This window comes from Tachyglossus aculeatus, chromosome 25, assembly GCF_015852505.1.
Source record: "Tachyglossus aculeatus isolate mTacAcu1 chromosome 25, mTacAcu1.pri, whole genome shotgun sequence".
Lineage (NCBI taxonomy): Eukaryota > Metazoa > Chordata > Mammalia > Monotremata > Tachyglossidae > Tachyglossus > Tachyglossus aculeatus.
In genome coordinates, this window is record NC_052090.1 from 9,942,495 (window position 1) to 9,961,143 (window position 18,649).

The 18,649-nt window shown below is 44.1% G+C and overlaps 1 protein-coding gene across 1 annotated transcript in view; it reads left to right on the forward strand.

Annotated features, from left to right (window-relative positions):
* The first annotated feature begins 10,631 nt into the window (after positions 1 to 10,631).
* The window catches only part of DSG2 (desmoglein 2), a 39,328-nt gene continuing 31,310 nt past the window's right edge, over positions 10,632 to 18,649 (forward strand). The window contains exon 1 of the mRNA XM_038766688.1: positions 10,632 to 10,703. Within this exon, the coding sequence (XP_038622616.1) occupies positions 10,659 to 10,703 (45 nt within the window). The 5' untranslated portion in view covers positions 10,632 to 10,658. The remainder of the gene's footprint in view (positions 10,704 to 18,649) is intronic.

Consider the following 18,649-nt stretch of genomic DNA (forward strand, 5'->3'; position numbering starts at 1 on the left):
TTGTTGGGAGGAATCTGATCGAGGAGACTGCTATCTAATCTGTCTTTATAATAAGATCCACAGGTCCTTATGGTCATTATGGCATTGACAGTGCTAGATTTTACTGCAATTAGTGAGCATGCACTCTGGCAGGTCTTTAATGTGGCCTTGCTTGTGAGAACAAAGGAAAAGATTGTTCTGCTTCTCTCCAGCAACCATACCTGTATCCACAGAATTTGAAATTGAGAGCAGCCAAGTGGTAAACTGAGGAAAATTATCTATTTTTTACTACCAGGCTAGCAAAGCATTAGCACTAGATTTGAGTCAAGGGATCAAGGCACTTTTTAACAGTTAGGCTATTCATTTTTGTTTTTTAAGTTAAGAACTTCCCTCCCTCCCATACAGGCTGAGAAAACACTTCTCAACTCTTTTCATTTTAAAGGATGGTTCTGGATTTGCACTTCCTATCTAACTTAAGAAGTATCACGGCCAACTGGAAAGAACGAGGACCTGGGTTCTGATCCCAGCTCCACCACTTGTCTGCTAGATGACCTTGAGCAAGTCACTTTTCTGTGCCTGTTACCTCATCTGTAAAATGGGGATTAAGACAGTGAGCCCCATATAGGACATGGACAGTGTCCAACCTTATTATCTTTTAATGCCTAGTGCTTGTTATAGTGCCTGACACATAGTCAGTGCTTAACAAATGTCATAAAAAAAGTCTACATACACATGTGAAAGACAGCAGTATGTGAAGGCTCCAGATTAATGGACAGTAACCTCAGTCATTTGAATTTCAGGTAACCAGAAGGTGGACATCTTCTATGAAGGGTTCAGATCATCTCTCTCCTGGAATGGACGAGCCCAAGTTTGCTGGGAGGGCGCACTACCTTTGGGAGTCTATTTGGTAAGTTGTTGAGGGTTTTTTTTTTCTTCTTTTATAGCTCCTACATTTGATATGTGTGGTTTTAATTGTATTATCTAGTTGTATAGAAGCATTCAGAAATGTACAGGGTCAGATTGAAATTTGAAGGAACCATACCGAATCTGATGAGTGGTTAGTTGCTAAGAGAATGGAATTCAAATTGGAAAAGTTCAAGGTGAAACGATTCTGAAATGGGAAATGCCTGATTGGAAATGGGAAAGGGATTGAGGGGTCCTAGTGGACCACATGCTAAACAAAAATCAACAACATAGCATTTTTTGTTAGAAAAGCAAATAAGTGTGATGATATGTTTAAACCATGTATGGCTTGTAAGAAACTAGAGGTTTGATCCTTGGCAGAATAAATGCAGGACTCAAGCCTTGCTTAGTAACCCTTTACATTTACAAGACAAATGAAGAGAGGTTGGATTAGTTTTTCTCTTTTATAGCAATTATGTAGCTCTTCAGTAATTTTGGTTTGTCTGTTTGGGTGTCTGCCATCCAGTTGGTGTTACTGGTGCTCTCCTTCCTCAGCTCCTTCTCTAGTCATCATTATTACAACATATCTAATACCCTTTTCTTTTCCTTCTCTTCATGCTACATTTAACTGACCCTCCTCTGTTTCAGGCAGGGACTCAAAGTATCCTCTTTGACCAGATTTTCACTATGTTGTAGCAAATCTAAATAAAGAATTTGGGGCCTTTGATAGCATTTAACAAAAGGAAGAGCTCATTTGAAAATGGCAACCTAAGCAATTGCTCTAAACTGTAAACTCACTGCGGGGAGGGGCAGGGAACATTGTACCCTCCCAAGTGCTTTTTCATTCGTTCAGTTGTATTTATTGAGTGCTTACCGTGTGTAAAGCACTGTAGTAAATGCTTGGGAGAGTACAATACAAGCTTAGTTCAGTGCTCTGCACAAAATAAGTGCTCAATAAATACGATCGATTGCTCTCAAAGCACTTGCATTCAAACACCTCCCTCCCTTCTTCCTTTCCCCTGCTTTCACAAACAAGCGTAAAGGTAAGAGGCAAAACTTAGGAGAAAAAACGTTAGAAAAAGGCATTTGCCTCCCTGATACATTCCTGCTCCTTTCCCCCTCTGCTTCTGTGTCTATTTTTTCCCCTCTGTCTTTGCATCTCTTCCAGGAATTCTGAAACTACAGCTCTGCAAAATTTCTAAAGGATTGAAAAGATTCCAATTCCTGGAAATTCCTGAGTAAGATTACATGACTACTCATTGTGCAATTTTGAAGTGATTCATAATTAACTTCAGAGCAATTTGATTTCCTCCTTCTCCCTGAGGTTACCTCATCCCAGATTACTTTATGTCAGTTTGAGAGCAGAGTCATATGACTTTAGATATGTTTTGCCCCCTAAAAATAGAGAATGAAAATTACTGCACTTCTATAAAATGGTGTCACTTCATTCTTCTTCCTCTTACTCATGGAAGAATTTGTCATAAACAAGTTTTGGCTTGTTATCTTTATTGAGGCTGATTTAGAATGAATAGGTATAACTCACCCAAAAGATCATAGTATAGCCCAGTCAAGTTCAGAAACTGTTTCACTGAAACTTTTCTGTATTTTTTTTATTGCATCTACTAGCAGAAATGTGCTTCTGACAAGTTATAACAAACCACCCAGCAAATGGTTTAGATTAGGTTTCATTATTTAGAATTTATTTGCACACTCTCCTCTGACCCCCAGTCATCTGGGTTTCACTTCAAAGCCCCATACAAAAATTACTGATAATTCAATCCAGTATCCAACAGAATTCCTGATAACCTTTGGGCCTTAATGATGAATCAGATGTCTCAAATGGTTATCTTCTTAAGGTATCTACTGGGCTAAAATTGACTTTGTTGATGTGTATGTGTGCATGTATATTTGTATAGTTGGCCTTCACATTCAAAGACACTTTTGGGAGTAAAATTCACCTATCAGTGTGTGTGTGTGTGTGTGTGTGTGTGTGTGTGTGTGTGTGTGTGTGAGAGAGAGAGAGAGAGAGAGAGAGAGAGAGAGAGACGGACACTAAAAAGGTCGATGAAGGACTCACAGTACCAATCATATTGTGCCTACAAAAATGTCATCCCTTGAGGTTTGAGGTTTGCAGAGTCAATTTGATTTTTATTGAGTGCTTACTCCATGTATTGTGCTGTATATCTCCTCTTTAGCTTCCTTGCCCCTCCTTCCTTGCTTAAGAGCTGCTCCTTTTTATGGTAGTTAAGTGCTTACTGTGTGATAAGCGCTGTTCTAAGCCCTGAAGTAGAAACGAGTTTATCAGGTCGGACACAGACCCTGTCCCACATGGGGCTCACAGTCTAAGTAATTATTCAATACTTTCTTGATTGAGGTACACCAAGCTGGTCTAACCTTGACAGCTGACTTCCAGTTTTCGGGATGTTTTTCTGTGGCTTTAAGACTTCCCACACTGGAATACTAGAGATGTGAAAATCCTCTTAACCATGGCTTAAGTTTGGGTTATTTGTGGATTTCATCCATCCATTCTATTATTCCCTTTGATTCCATGAGTAAATGAGTTGGACAATATGACTCACCTGCTTTGTGGTCATTCCTCACTCTTTCAAGGAGGGGCTGGTATGAGGTTTGCACTCTCATCACTAAGAAGGAATTATGTTTCACTATACTATAATGTTGGGCTTAGTCTGTGGTACCTACCAAAAATAGATTTTTTTTAGAAGTCCAGGTCAAAACATTCTGAGCTTTCCCCACCTTTCTAGTCAAGTGCTTGCCCGAAGAAATTCTGCCCCGGTCTGTGAACTTTATACTTTACATTCACTACTATCAGAGAGTCAATGAAGGTATCTGTCTGTAAAATTCCAGTGAATCCTCCACCTCTAGTTCAGCTTATCTCTCTATGCCAACTTCCACAAAAGAGATCAGTAATAGAGCTTTCCTTTGCTATCTATTTAGAGAAGCAGCCTGGTGCACTGGATAATTCATGGGCCCGGGAATCGGAAGGCCATGGGTCCTTCCCTCGGCTCCCCCACTTGTCTGCTGTGTGATCTTGGGCAAGTCACTTCACTTCTCTGTACCTCAGTTCCCTCATCTGTCAAATGGGGATTGAGACTGTGAGCCCCAAGTGGGACAGGGACTGTGTCCAACCTAATTTGCTTGTATCCACCCAACACTTAGTACAGTGCCTGGCACATTGTAAGCGTTTAACAAATACCACAATTATCATTGTATTAATGTCTCTCCCATTCTAAACTGCAAGCTCATTATGAGCAGGAAATATGCCTACCAACTCTGTTGTATTGTACTTTCCCAAGTGCTTAGTATAGTGCTCTGCACATAATAAGCACTTAATAAATACCATTGATTGACTGATAGAAGGCACAAGAGGCAACCACAGTTTCACAATGGACCACCAAAAAAGAGACATGGTTGCCTGCTTGATGGGGCTCTTAAAAAATCCATTAATATTATTTATAAAAGGTTTGTAAATCTGGGTTATTTGTACATGGTGTGGTCATAGCAGAGATGGACGTACCAGGAGTTCCAGACTCCATTCCAGTCATTGACTTTCATGTCTCTGGCCAGGCACCACACCTCCTAGTTCATTAATTACTGTATCTGCAAAGAGAGAGTTTAAAATGAATAACAGATATCTGCAGGGTTTGGTAGTAAAGTGATAACCAGCTCAGCCAAATTATCTAGTTCCGAACCCTGGAAAATGGTTGTGCTGCTTTACAAGAGAATTGCTGCCTTGAAATTATCAGCATCAGTGATATTTACTGAGTGCTTACTGTGCGCTGAGCACTGTACTAAGCACACGAGAGAGCGCAATACATCAAAGTTGATAGACATGTTCCCTGACTTCAAAAGTATCATGGGGAGGTTTAACAACCCACTAGAAGTGAGCAGAGTTGCCTCATACTGCCATGGCATTCAGTCAATCAATGGTATTTGAGTAGTTACTGTGTGCGGAGCACTGTACTAAACGCTTGGGAGAATACAAAAGAGTTGATAGATACCATTCCTGACCTCAAGGAGCTTCAGTGTCCCACCTGTGTTGCATGAACTGAAATTTATCTGTGGTGCTGAGTAGAAATTCTGATGTGATGTTAACCAGTTGACTAAATGTCTCAGGATGAGGAGTGCTAATCCAACAGCAGTATCCCTCTTTGCCTTTTAACTAGAGTTCAATGCTAATAATTTACACTCAGGGGAAGTAACGGTTTACATGGAAAAACAAAAGTTCTCTACTTTGTCTTCCAACATATTTTTTAGTCTAAGAATCTGTGTATAGTTACTGAAAGGTTATTTATTTTGCAAAACTTTGAGGAACTTTAAAAAAACCCTTAAATTAGCCCTGCCCCTTCCTTTCTCCACACCCTGCTGGCACAGCACACCTAGGTAGTAACAAGAAAAGGAATGTTTCCTCCTGATGATCTTACAATTCACTTCTCCCAATTTTTGTATTTTAGTGCAACAAGAATGATGGTTATCAAATGCATCTGTTTATGTGCCTAGGTAGATGTGCCCAACCAACCTTTTCCCCTCTCTTGATAATTTATATATAAAATTTTAATCACTTTTGTATTCTCCCAAGCACTGGGTACAGTGCTCTGCATCATCATCATCATCAATCGTATTTATTGTGCGCTTACTATGTGCAGAGCACTGTACTAAGCGCTTGGGAAGTACAAATTGGCAACATATAGAGACAGTCCCTACCCAACAGTGGGCTCACAGTCTAAAAGGGGAAGACAGAGAACAAAACCAAACATACTAACAAAATAAAATAAATAGAATAGATATGTACTAGTAAAATAAATAAATAAATAGAGTAATAAATATGTACAAATATGACTCTGCACACAGTGAACACTCAATAAATATGATTGATTTATTTGAAATGTATTTTTATTCTTATGTCTACTCACTTTTTGAAAAGATGAGTAATTTCCCAGGAAATATAAATACAAGTATATTTGCCTTTTTCCTAAAATGCATTTATACCTGATTTACATGATACATAATTTCTTTAACTCTTCACTTCCCCAATGGATGCTTTGAATTCTGAACTTTAGACACCTTAGAATAAGGAGAAATAGTGACATCTATATGACTCCAGGTCTGTTTGATCAAAACATTTGGTGGTTGTGGCATGACTCATACAAATATTCCTGCTTATCTCATCGTAGATCTACCCCTGAAAATTTTGTGGCTCAGCATGTTTGATAACTTTTTTTTTTGCAGGGGGTGGGGCGGGGGAGAGAAGGGGGCTACTGATCAGTTTTCAAATCCAAATGAAGGTATTTTTTTTAATCAATCGTATTTATTGAGCGCTTACTGTGTGCAGAGCACTGTACTAAGTGCTTGGGAAGTACAAGTTGGCAACATAATCTGTCCTAGATCCTGATTTGGATGTTGGATCACAAGTTACTTGTACACCTCTGTGGCTTATGAGCTATTTTTAGAAACTGGAGACTAGGCATTTTGCTTGGCGGGGTTAGGCTTAGACCATTAAAACTCACATTCATTTTCTTCAAGTATTTGAATAACACTACCACTTATTTCCTAAGTTCTTTCAGTTCCAAAGTCTTTCCAACTGCCTCTCCAACGTATTCATACTAATTAACTCCTCCTATGGGAGCAAGGGCTTACTTTTATCCCCAATCTACAGATAATAAAACTGAATGGTTACTCCTTTAGTGTTAGCAAAGAACTCAAGGCTTGCCCCTTCTAGTCCAAATAACTTTTCACTAAATATGCGACTTTCAAGAAAATATGCAAGGTTTTTTTTCCTGGATGTGATTATCTATAATTTTTTTTATCTTTTCATAAAGTCTGGGAATTGTAATCACGAGATGAACAAAGGCATTTGCACTCCAGGAAATGAGGCAAAAATTCCACCAACCGTATCAAGAAGCTACTTAGCTGGTTTTAACTCGTCTGGATCAAGGCAGCCAGGCTAGCGAAGAGAAGGCAGCATGATTGAGGGTGTGAAGGGGGAATTCAAGAAACTAGAACTTCATTTCTTGGAACAAGGGACTCTGCTTTGGGACTTGACAGGATCATTTTCCCCCATAGAGTCCTGTCAATCCAATAATTCCTTGAGGGCAGGGATCTTGCCTACCCACTCTAACTCCACCAAAGCACAGAGTAGTGCTCTGTGTAAAGTGCTCAGTAAATACTATTGATTGATTAGAGATGCTGTGTAATCTTCTCTCCCCCTTTAAGAAGGATGCTTGCTCCAGACACTTATTTCTTAGCTTCCCCAGTTACGTTTTTGGGTGAAATTTGGCGTGGACTTGCACCTACGTGTTTGTGGAGACTTGGGGAAACGTTGGAAAGTCCCGTTTGCCTTGATACCTGCGTAAAATGACTTTTGTACCTGATAGCTTTGTCCCTGTCTGGGTGGGAGGTGGGGGGCACCGTGGGAAGGGTCTGCCCTGGCTGACCCCTCTTCTCAGGCAGCAAGGGCGGGCGACCCTTATAAATATGTACAAACATGTACATATAAACATATGTACATGTTTGTACATATTTATTACTCTATTTATTATTTATTTATTTTACTTGTACATATCTATTCTATTTTATTTTGTTAGTATGTTTGGTTTTGTTCTCTGTCTTCCCCTTTTAGACTGTGAGCCCACTGTTGGGTAGGGACTGTCTCTATATGTTGCCAATTTGTACTTCCCAAGCGCTTAGTACAGTGCTCTGCACATAGTAAGCGCTCAGTAAATACGATTGATGATGATGATGCTGATGACCCGTCCCTCCCACCGGGCCCGGGAGTCAGAAGAACCTGTGTTCATTCATTCAGTCGTATTTATTGAGTGCTTAGAAAGTACAATTCGGTACCAAATAAAGCCAACCCCTACCTAACAACGGGCTCCCGGTCTAAAAGAGGAACGGAGCCCTCATTGGAATGTGGATGTGGCCTCCATGTGTGGGGGCGAGGCCTTAATAATAATAATAATAATAATAATAATAATGGCATTTGTTAGGTGCTTATTATGTGCAAATCACTGTTCTAAGCACAAGGTGATCAGGTTGTCCCGCGGGGGGCTCACAGTCTTCATCCCCATTTCACAGATGAGGTAACGGAGGCCCAGAGAAGTGAAGTGACTTGCCCAGTCACACAGCTGACAGTTGGCGGAGCTGGGATTTGAACCCATGACCTCTGACTCCAAAGCCCGGGCTCTTTCCACTGAGCCACGCTGCTTCTCCTTTCATTCAATCATATTTATTGAGCGCTTACTGGGTGCAGAGCACTGTACTAAGCGCTTGGGAAGTACAAGTTGGCAACATAGAGAGAAGGTCCCTACCCAACAGCGGGCTCACAGTCTTCCTTGAGATGCATTCATTCAAGCGTATTCATTGAGCGCTTAGTGCAGTGCCCTGCACAGTTTATTGAGCACTTTATTGTATTTATTGAGCGCTTACGGTGCGCAGAGCACTGGACTACTCTTGGAAAGTACAATCGGGCAATGAATAGGCACAATAATCCTGCCCAACGACGAGCTCCCAGTCTAGAATTACTCTATTTATTTTATTTGTACATTCATTCATTCAATCGTATTTATTGAGTGCTTACCTTGTGCGGAGCACTGTACTAAGAGCTTGGGAAGTACATATTTATTCTATCACTCTATTTTATTTGTACATATTTATTCTATTTATTTTATTTTGTTAATATCTTTTGTTTTGTTCTCTGCCTCCCCCTTCTAGACTGTGAGCCCGCTGTTGGGTAGGGACCGTTTCTATAGGTTGCCAACTTGTACTTCCCAAGTGCTTAGTACAGTGCTCCGCACACAGTAAGTGCTCAATAAATAGGATTGAATGAATGTTCTCTGTCTCCCCCTTCTAGACCGTGAGCCCACTGTTGGGTAGGGACTGTCTCTATAGGTTGCCAACTTGTAAGGTTGCCAAGAGAGCTAGCTCTCTTCCTCCCTTCAAGGCCCTACTGAGAGCTCACCTCCTCCAGGAGGCCTTCCCACACTGAGCCCCTTCCTTCCTCTCCCCCTCGTCCCCCTCTCCATCCCCCTCATCTTACCTCCTTCCCTTCCCCACAGCACCTGTATATATGTATATATGTTTGTACATATTTATTACTCTATTTTACTTGTACCTGTCTATTCTATTTATTTTATTTTGTTAGTATGTTTGGTTTTGTTGTCTGTCTCCCCCTTTTAGACTGTGAGCCCACTGTTGGGTAGGGACCATTTCTATGTGTTGCCAACTTGTACTTCCCAAGCGCTTAGTACAGTGCTCGGCACACAGTAGGTGCTCAATAAATGCAATTGATTGATTGATTGTACTTCCCAAGTGCTTAGTACAGTGCTCCGCACACTGTAAGTGCTCAATAAATACGATTGAATGAATGTTCTCTGTCTCCCCCTTCTAGACTGTGAGCCCACTGTTGGGTAGGGACTGTCTCTATATGTTGCCAACTTGTACTTCCCAAGTGCTTGGTACAGTGCTCTGCCCACAGTAAGTGCTCAATAAATACGATTGAATGAATGTTCTCTGTCTCCCCCTTCTAGACTGCGAGCCCATTGTTGGGTAGGGACCGTCTCTATATGTTGCCAAATTGTACTTCCCAAGTGCTTAGTACACAGTAAGCGCTCAATAAATACGATTGAATGAATGTTCTCTGTCTCCCCTTTCTAGACTGCGAGCCCACTGTTGGGTAGGGACCGTCTCTATATGTTGCCAAATTGTACTTCCCGAGTGCTTAGTACACAGTAAGCGCTCCATAAATACGATTGAATGAACGTTCTCTGTCTCCCCCTTCTAGACTGCGAGCCCACTGTTGGGTAGGGACCGTCTCTGTAGGTTGCCAACTTGTACTTCCCAAGTGCTTAGTACACAGTAAGCGCTCCATAAATACGATTGAATGAATGTTCTCTGTCTCCCCTTTCTAGACCGTGAGCCCACTGTTGAGTAGGGACCGTCTCTACAGGTTGCCAACTTGTAAGTTTGCCAAGAGAGCTAGCTCTCTTCCTCCCTTCAAGGCCCTACTGAGAGCTCACCTCCTCCAGGAGGCCTTCCCACACTGAGCCCCTTCCTTCCTCACCCCCTCGTCCCCCTCTCCATCCCCCATCTTACCTCCTTCCCTTCCCCACAGCACCTGTATATATGTTTGTACATATTTATTACTCTATTTTCCCTGTACCTATTTTATTTTGTTAGTATGTTTGGTTTTGTTGTCTGTCTCCCCCTTTTAGACTGTGAGCCCGCTGTTGGGTAGGGACCGCCTCTATGTGTTGCCAACTTGTACTTCCCAAGCGCTTAGTACAGTGCTCGGCACACAGTAGGTGCTCAATAAATACTATGGATTGATTGATTGATTGATTGTCTCCCCCTTTTAGACTGTGAGCCCACGGTTGGGTAGGGACTGTCTCTATGTGGTGCCGACTTGTACTTCCCAAGCGCTTAGTCCGGTGCTCTGCACACAGGGAGCGCTCAATAAGTACGATTGATTGATTGATTGATTGTACTTCCCAAGTGCTTAGTACACAGTAAGCGCTCAATAAATACGATTGAATGAATGAATGAACGTGGCTTCTCTGGCCGGGGGCGTGGACTTTGGGGCCTCTGTCCCCAGCTCGGGGCTCGTCATGGTGGCAGGTGTGGGAGTGGCTCCGGATTGGGGGCCTTTCTCCTCACACACACACCCGCCCACACCCTCCTAGCCTCCCGTTTATCAGCTCGGCCACGGGCTCCATTTTTAAGGCCCACAGCTGGGGCCGGTGAGGGGGCGGAGGCGGCTGGCGATGGCGGGGCGAGGCGCCAGGCCGGGGGCGCTCCTGCTAATGCTGGTGAGCAGGGGGGGACAGGGGGGGTTCCCTCAGACAAGAGCCCTGCGGGGCCGGCTTTATTATTACTGTATTACTACTATTATTATTATTAAAAAGTAGCCCACTGTGTCCCCTCCCTGCCCTCGGAGTGTTTCTGAAAACCCTCTTCCTCCAGGAGGCTTTTCCCGCCCGGGGCCTGCAGTACCACGCTGGGAGAGTCAGCGTGGTTTAGTGGCAAGAGCCCGGGATTGGGAGTCAGAGGTCATGGGTTCTAATCCCGGCTCTATTGCTTGTCAGCTGTGTGACCTTGGGCAAGTCATTTCACCTCCTCCAGGAGGCCATCTCAGACTGAGCCCCTTCCTGCCTCTCCCCCTCTCCACCCCCCTGCCTTACCTCCTTCCCTTCCCCACAGCACCTGTATATATGTATATATAGTTGTATGTATTTATTACTCTATTTTACTTGTACGTATCTATTCTATTTATTTTATTTGGTTAGTATGTTTGGTTTTGTTCTCTGTCTCCCCCTTCTAGACCGTGAGCCCACTGTTGGGTAGGGACCGTCTCCAGATGTTGCCAACTTGTACTTCCCAAGCGCATAGTACAGTGCTCTGCACACAGTAAGCGCTCAATAAATACGATTGATTGATTATAGGCGTGACGGGATCCATCCGCGGGGGATCCTTCCGCCAGCGCCCCCTCGGCCGCCTCAGGGCGGCCTCGCTCCCCAGCCGGGACTCGTTTGGGGGCCTCGCCGCCTCAGGCGCCCCGAGGAGGGCCGCCCCTTCAGCCGCTTTCCCTCCTTCCCAAACTTTCCTCAAGCCCGTTTCTAGCCTGTGAGCCCGTTGTTGGGGAGGGACCGTCTCTATGTGTTCCCAGCTTGTCCTTCCCAAGCGCTTAGTACAGTGCTCCGCACACAGTAAGCGCCCAATAAATATGAATGAGCCCGTTGTTGGGTGGGGGCCTCAGTGCCCGTCTACTCAGGCGCCCCGAGGAGGGCCGCCCCCTCAGTCGCTTTCCCCTCCTTCCCAAACTTTCCTCAAGCCCGTTTCTAGCCTGTGAGCTCGTTGTTGGGGAGGGACCGTCTCTATATGTTGCCAGCTTCTACTTCCCAGGCGCTTAGTATAGTGCTCCGCACACATTAAGCGCTCAATAAATATGAATGAGCCCGTTGTTGGGTAGGGACCGTCTCTATATGTTGCCAGCTTCTACTTCCCAGGCGCTTAGTATAGTGCTCCGCACACAGTAAGCGCTCAATAAATATGAATGAGCCCGTTGTTGGGAAGGGACCGTCTCTGTATGTTGCCAGCTTGTCCTTCCCAAGCGCTTAGTACAGTGCTCCGCACACAGTAAGCGCTCAATAAATATGAATGAGCTCGTTGTTGGGTGAGGGCCTCAGGCACCCCGACGAGGGCCGCCCCCTCAGTCGCTTTCCCTCCTTCCCAAACTTTCGTCAAGCCCGTTTCTAGCCTGTGAGCCCGTTGTTGGGGAGGGGCCGTCTCTATATGTTGCCAGCTTGTCCTTCCCAAGCGCTTAGTACAGTGCTCTGCACACAGCGCTCAATAAATATGAATGAGCCCGTTGTTGGGGAGGGACCGTCTCTCTATGTTGCCAGTTTGTCCTTCCCAAGCGCTTAGTACAGTGCTCCGCACACAGTAACCGCTCAATAAATATGAATGAGCTCGTTGTTGGGTGGGGGCCTCAGTGCCCGTCTACTCAGGCGCCCCGAGGAGGGCCGCCCTTTCAGCCGCTTTCCCCTCCTTCCCAAACTTTCCTCAAGCCCGTTTCTAGCCTGTGAGCCCGTTGTTGGAGAGGGACTGTCTCTATATGTTGCCAGCTTGTCCTTCCCAAACGTTTAGTACAGTGCTCCGCACACAGTAACCGCTCAATAAATATGAATGAGCTCGTTGTTGGGTGGGGGCCTCAGGCACCCCGACGAGGGCCGCCCCTTCAGTCGCTTTCCCTCCTTCCCAAACTTTCGTCAAGCCCGTTTCTAGCCTGTGAGCCCGTTGTTGGGGAGGGGCCGTCTCTATATGTTGCCAGTTTGTCCTTCCCAAGCGCTTAGTACAGTGCTCCGCACACAGTAACCGCTCAATAAATATGAATGAGCTCGTTGTTGGGTGGGGGCCTCAGGCACCCCGACGAGGGCCGCCCCCTCAGTCGCTTTCCCTCCTTCCCAAACTTTCCTCAAGCCCGTTTCTAGCCTGTGAGCCCGTTGTTGGGGAGGGTCCGTCTCTATATGTTGCCAGCTTGTCCTTCCCAAACGTTTAGTACAGTGCTCCGCACACAGTAACCGCTCAATAAATATGAATGAGCTCGTTGTCGGGTGGGAGCCTCAGGCGCCCCGAGGAGGGCCGCCCCTTCAGCCGCTTTCCCCTCCTTCCCAAACTTTCCTCAAGCCCGTTTCCAGCCTGCGAGCCCGTTGTTGGAGAGGGACCGTCTCTCTATAATAATGACGGCATTTATGAAGCACTTACTATGTGCAAAGCACTGTTCTGAGCGCTGGGGAGGATACAAGGTGATCAGGTTGTCCCACATGGGGCTCACGGTCTCAATCCCGATTTTACAATCTATATGTTGCCAGCTTGAACTTCCCAAGCGTTTAGTACGGTACTCCGCACACCGTAAGCGCTCAGTAAATATGAATGAGCTCGTTGTTGGGTGGGGGCCTCAGGCGCCCCGAGGAGGGCCGCCCCTTCAGCCGCTTTTCCCTCCTTCCCAAACTTTCCTCAAGCCCGTTTCTAGCCTGTGAGCCCGTTGTTGGGGAGGGACCGTCTCTATATGTTGCCAGCTTGTCCTTCCCAAGCGCTTAGTACAGTGCTCTGCACACAGCGCTCAATAAATATGAATGAGCCCGTTGTTGGGGAGGGACCGTCTCTCTATGTTGCCAGCTTGTCCTTCCCAAACGCTTAGTACAGTGCTCCGCACACAGTAAGCGCCCAATAAATATGAATGAGCTCGTTGTTGGGTGGGGGCCTCAGTGCCCCTCGCCTCAGGCGCCCCGAGGAGGGCCGCCCCTTCAGCTGCTTTCCCCTTCTTCCCAAACTTTCCTCAAGCCCGTTTCTAGCCTGTGAGCCCGTTGTTGGAGAGGGGCCGTCTCTATATGGTTCCAGCTTGTCCTTCCTAAGCGCTTAGTACAGTGCTCCGCACACAGTAAGCGCTCAATATATACCAATTTTCCCTCCTTCCCAAACTTTCCTCAAGCCCGTTTCTAGCCTGTGAGCCCGTTGTTGGGGAGGGACCGTCTCTATATGTTGCCAGCTTGTCCTTCCCAAGCGCTTAGTACAGTGTTCCGCACACAGTAAGCGCTCAATAAATATGAATGAGCTCGTTGTTGGGTAGGGACCGTCTCTATATGTTGCCAGCTTGTACATCCTAAGCGCTTCGTACAGTGTTCTGCACACAGTAAGCGCTCAATAAATATGAATGAGCTCGTTGTTGGGTAGGGACCGTCTCTCTATGTTGCCAACTTGTACTTCCCAAGCGCTTAGTACAGTGCTCGGCACACAGTAAGCTCTCAATGAATACAAATGAATGAATGAGACCCTGCCAGCTTGTACTTCCCGAGCGCTTAGTACAGTGCTCTGCACGCAGTAAGCGCCCAATAAATATGAATGAGCTCGTTGGGTAGGGACCGTCTCTCTGTGTTGCCAACTTATACTTCCCAAGCGCTTAGTACAGTGCTCTGCGCACAGTAAGCGCTCAATAAATACAATTGAACGAATGAATGAGCCCGTTGTTGGGTAGGGACCGGCTCTCTATGTTGCCAACTTGTACTTCCCAAGCGCCTAGTACAGTGCCCTGCACACAGTAAGCGCTCAATAAATGCGATTGAATGAATGAATGAAAGTCTCCCAGCTGCCCCCCCAGCAGTCCGACGTGGGCCTGGGAAAGAGAAACATGGAGGAGGTCCTTGGAAGACACATCCACCTGCGGGCCACTTCCTCCCGGGGAGGCTGGGTCTATGCGGGCCAAGCGAATAATAATGGCATTTGTTAAGCGCTTACTATGTGCCAAGTACTGTGCTAAGCGCTGGGGTGGATAGAGAAGCAGCGTGGCTCAGTGGAAAGAGTCAGAGGTCATGGGTTCAAATTCTGGCTCTACCAATTGTCAGCTGTGTGACTTTGGGCAAGTCACTTAACTTCCCAGCGCTTGGAACAGTGCTTTGCACATAGCGCTTTATAAATGCTATCATTATTATTATTCTCTATGCCTCAGTTACTTCATCTGTAAAATGGGGATTAAGACTGTGAGCCCCCCGTGGGACAACCTGATCACCTTGTAACCTCCCCAGGGCTTAGAACAGTGCTTTGCACATAGTAAGTGCTTAATAAATGCCATTATTATTATTATTACAAAGTGATCAGGTTGCCCCCCATGGGGCTCACAGTCTCAGTCCCCGTTTTACAGAGGAGGGAACTAAGGCGCAAAGGGTAATAATCATTCATTCATTCAATCGTATTTATTGAGCGCTTACCGTGTGCAGAGCACTGTGCCTGGGAAGTACAAATCGGCAACCTAGACACGGTCCCTACCCAACAACGGGATCTCAGTCTAGAAGGGGGAGACAGACAACAAAACAAGTAGAAAGTAGTACAGTGCTCTGCACACAGTAAGCGCTCAATAAATACGATTGATTGATTGATAGAAAGGTGTCAGTAGCATCAGAATGAATAGAATTATAGCTATTTACACAGTAATGATGATGGTAGTTGTTAAGCGGTTACTATGCACCAGGCACTACGATTGATTGATTGATAGAAAGGTGTCAGTAGCATCAGAATGAATAGAATTATAGCTATTTACACAGTAATGATGATGGTAGTTGTTAAGCGGTTACTATGCACCAGGGTGGATGCAAGCAAATCGGGTTGGGCACAGTCCCTGAGCAGTGAAGTGACTTGCTCAAAGTCACACAGCAGCCAAGTGGCCGAGGAGGGATTAGAACCCGTGACCTCTGACTCCCAAGTCTGGGCTCTTGACACTAGGCCATACTGCTTCATTAGGCCAAGTGAAGTGGGCAATTGCCCAGTGATCCGGCGGCATCCAGGACTAGCCCCCTTGGATCCTTCACACTCCCCCAACTGTCCATTTCCCCTTCTCTCATACCCGAATTAGTCCACAGAATTGCCCTAATTCTCCGGATCATTTTGCCTGGGTTGAGCGGTCTTTGTGTCTTCGAGGTTGATTAAAAACTGCCCAGAAAATGAAATTTGTTTCCCGTCCAGAGGAATAACAGACCTTAAAAAATGCCAATAAGGCTGTTGTGCTTGAGCCTCGGTTTAAGGAGATCTCGAAAGTCAACGGAGGATTGTAATACATTGTTGCTGCCTAAAATTGATTACAGCGAGATTGGGTGTTGCAAAGAAAGCCCAGAGTTTGGAGATGAAATTTCTCTGGAGAAAAATTAACCTGTTGGTAGAGGATCTCCATTACTGTAAAACCATCTTTGTGGCTCTTGTTTTGGACAGTTTGTCAGATTTAAACAAATTACCGCCGACTGCTATAGCTAAATTCTCATCATTCCACTGGAGTATGGTGAGGAGTCCCATGCTTATTCATCAAGACTTGACTTTTGCGTTTTGTATTCTCCTGAAGTGCTATTTTAACTCTTTTCGGGGCTTTAAAATTGCATAAAAAGTGTCATCTTCGAAAAAGTGCTAAACGGCTTTCCATGTCTCATGAGAAAATTTCCCTTTGACAGACCACAAACCAATTTGATGTGTATCTTTATAACAGAAAAACACAGTACCTTTTCAGGCAACATGAACTTCACTGTCCTGATCATCAATTACCAAGTAGGAAGCCCCTATTTTGTTGTTGGTTTTGTGCCTCGAAAATTACTGGAAAACAAATATCCTAAATCTATTATTGATGGATTAAAATGGAATCCAGATTTTTGCCCTCAGATCAGATGAAGTGATGGATTGAGAAAATTTCCTAGATAGTTTGGACCCCCAAAATGGTTGTAAATAAAAGGTTTAAATAATTGAGGTAAAGGCGGTTTTGTTCCAGAATTAATTTCAATAAGTGTCTTAATTCTCTGCTTCAGTTGGCCAATGTGAACCTGGCCTCGGGATCGTCAAGATATTTAAACATTGGCTTTTAAAAGTGCTTCTGTAGTTTTAAGAAAAAACAATCTACTCCATTTCCCCCAGCTTCCAGTCAATGGTCTTTTAAACATGAGTGTTGTATTTTGGTGTTTTGTGCTTTTTTTGTTCTGAATAAAATTATAAAATGGTGGGGTGGGGCCAGGAGGCAAAAATGACTATAAAGCCTAATTTAGATATAGATTACTATCCTCAATAAGCTGTTGAAACTTTTTGGGAAAAGTTAAAATCTGTTTTGGTAGTAAAAAGCTGTTTTGAAGCATGTACTTTTAACAAATTATGTAAGCTTTATATGGTTAGAAAAAAAGATGTTAAATTCTGCTATTGATTATGTGGTCTAAAGCTGATACTAAACTGACCCATGAAGAGGGAGTTCCATTATAGAAAAGTTTAATCAGCCTGAGAGTTGCGTAGTATTAGTATATTTACGGAGTTCATATTTTGGAGTCCTTTTAGAGATGCTGTTTTATGTAGTTCCTTTTCGATTTTTTTTTTGAGTAGTTGTGAGATTACTGCTTGCCCAACTTCCATTAAGCAGTCTTTTAAACTTCAGCATAACTTATGTTTTGAAAATCCATATCAGATCACAAGCTACTTTTGAGTCTGTTTTACTATTCCCTGTTCATTGAAAGGAGGCTATATGATGGTTATTAAATAACTAACTATCTCTGCAGGAAGCTAGAATGGTTTAGTGGACTAATTAAATAATGAACTAACCATAGAGTATTAACTGGCTTTACTTGGCACTGCAGATGGTTTTGGTATGCTGAATGCAAATACACTCCGTTTTTATTGTATTTTCAAAATGCAGATCTCAGTTTTAGGAAAGTACAACTCAGTACCCTTCAGAGTTTGGGACCGTGTAATTAGAAGATAAAAAGTGTAACAATACAACCTGGATCTAAATGTTCTAAATGGCAGATTAAAAAGAGAGAGGATAAATCTCATCGCATTCATTTACAGTACAGCTCAGTGGTATAAGATGGTCCTACTGATTTTCTGCCTCAAGTCATCTTTAGAAAGCGTGTCCATAGATTTCCGAAGCTCTGACAAAACCAGTTTTCCAGGAAAAAAAAAATGACTGTGACTCTTTTGTAAAGGAAAAGCAGTGAGGATAAAATCAGAGCAAAGACATAACTGATTCTACCGATTCTCCAAAATGTTAATCTAGTTATTCTTTGCCCAGATTGTTTGATCTTTGTGTGACATTTAAAAGCTCCACTAACCTGTGTGAGTTTTGGGAAGCGTACGGTCCTGAATTAGTCACTCCTTGTTGGTAATGTGTGGTGGGATTTGCCAATCCAAAAACCTAAGATTGCCATTAGTCTTGGCCTCTTTTCTCACCGAATATTTTACCAGAGCCATTAGTGTAATTGATAACATTTAACTAAGCTTCCTCCCTTTCCCCTTTATAAACTCCCTCTTTGTGGAGGTGCTTGCTGCTAATGGAGTCCTGAACTTTTAAGAAATGGGGAGAGAAGAAATATGGGGCTAATACATAAGCAAACCTGATATTCAGGAGTCGGGTATGTTTTGACTCTCCTGCGTCCCTGTTTTACTTTATATCGTGGTTTAGATTTTCTGAAAGAATTATGTTACAAGAGACAAACCTGAGTAAGTGCCTCCACGCTTAATATAGTGCTTCGAACATAGAAAAGAATAGTACTATCATTATTACTGAACACTAATGATGAGGAAGGTTATGAAACTTGAGTCTAACCTTAGTTTTCGTATTAAGATTACCAGTGCCCTCCCTCCGGCCATATGATGTGCTACAAATGCGATCATAAAGAGAAGGGAAAGAGAATAACCAGATCTTTCCAAGTAATTCACCAGAGCCTCTCTGTCCTCCCTGGCT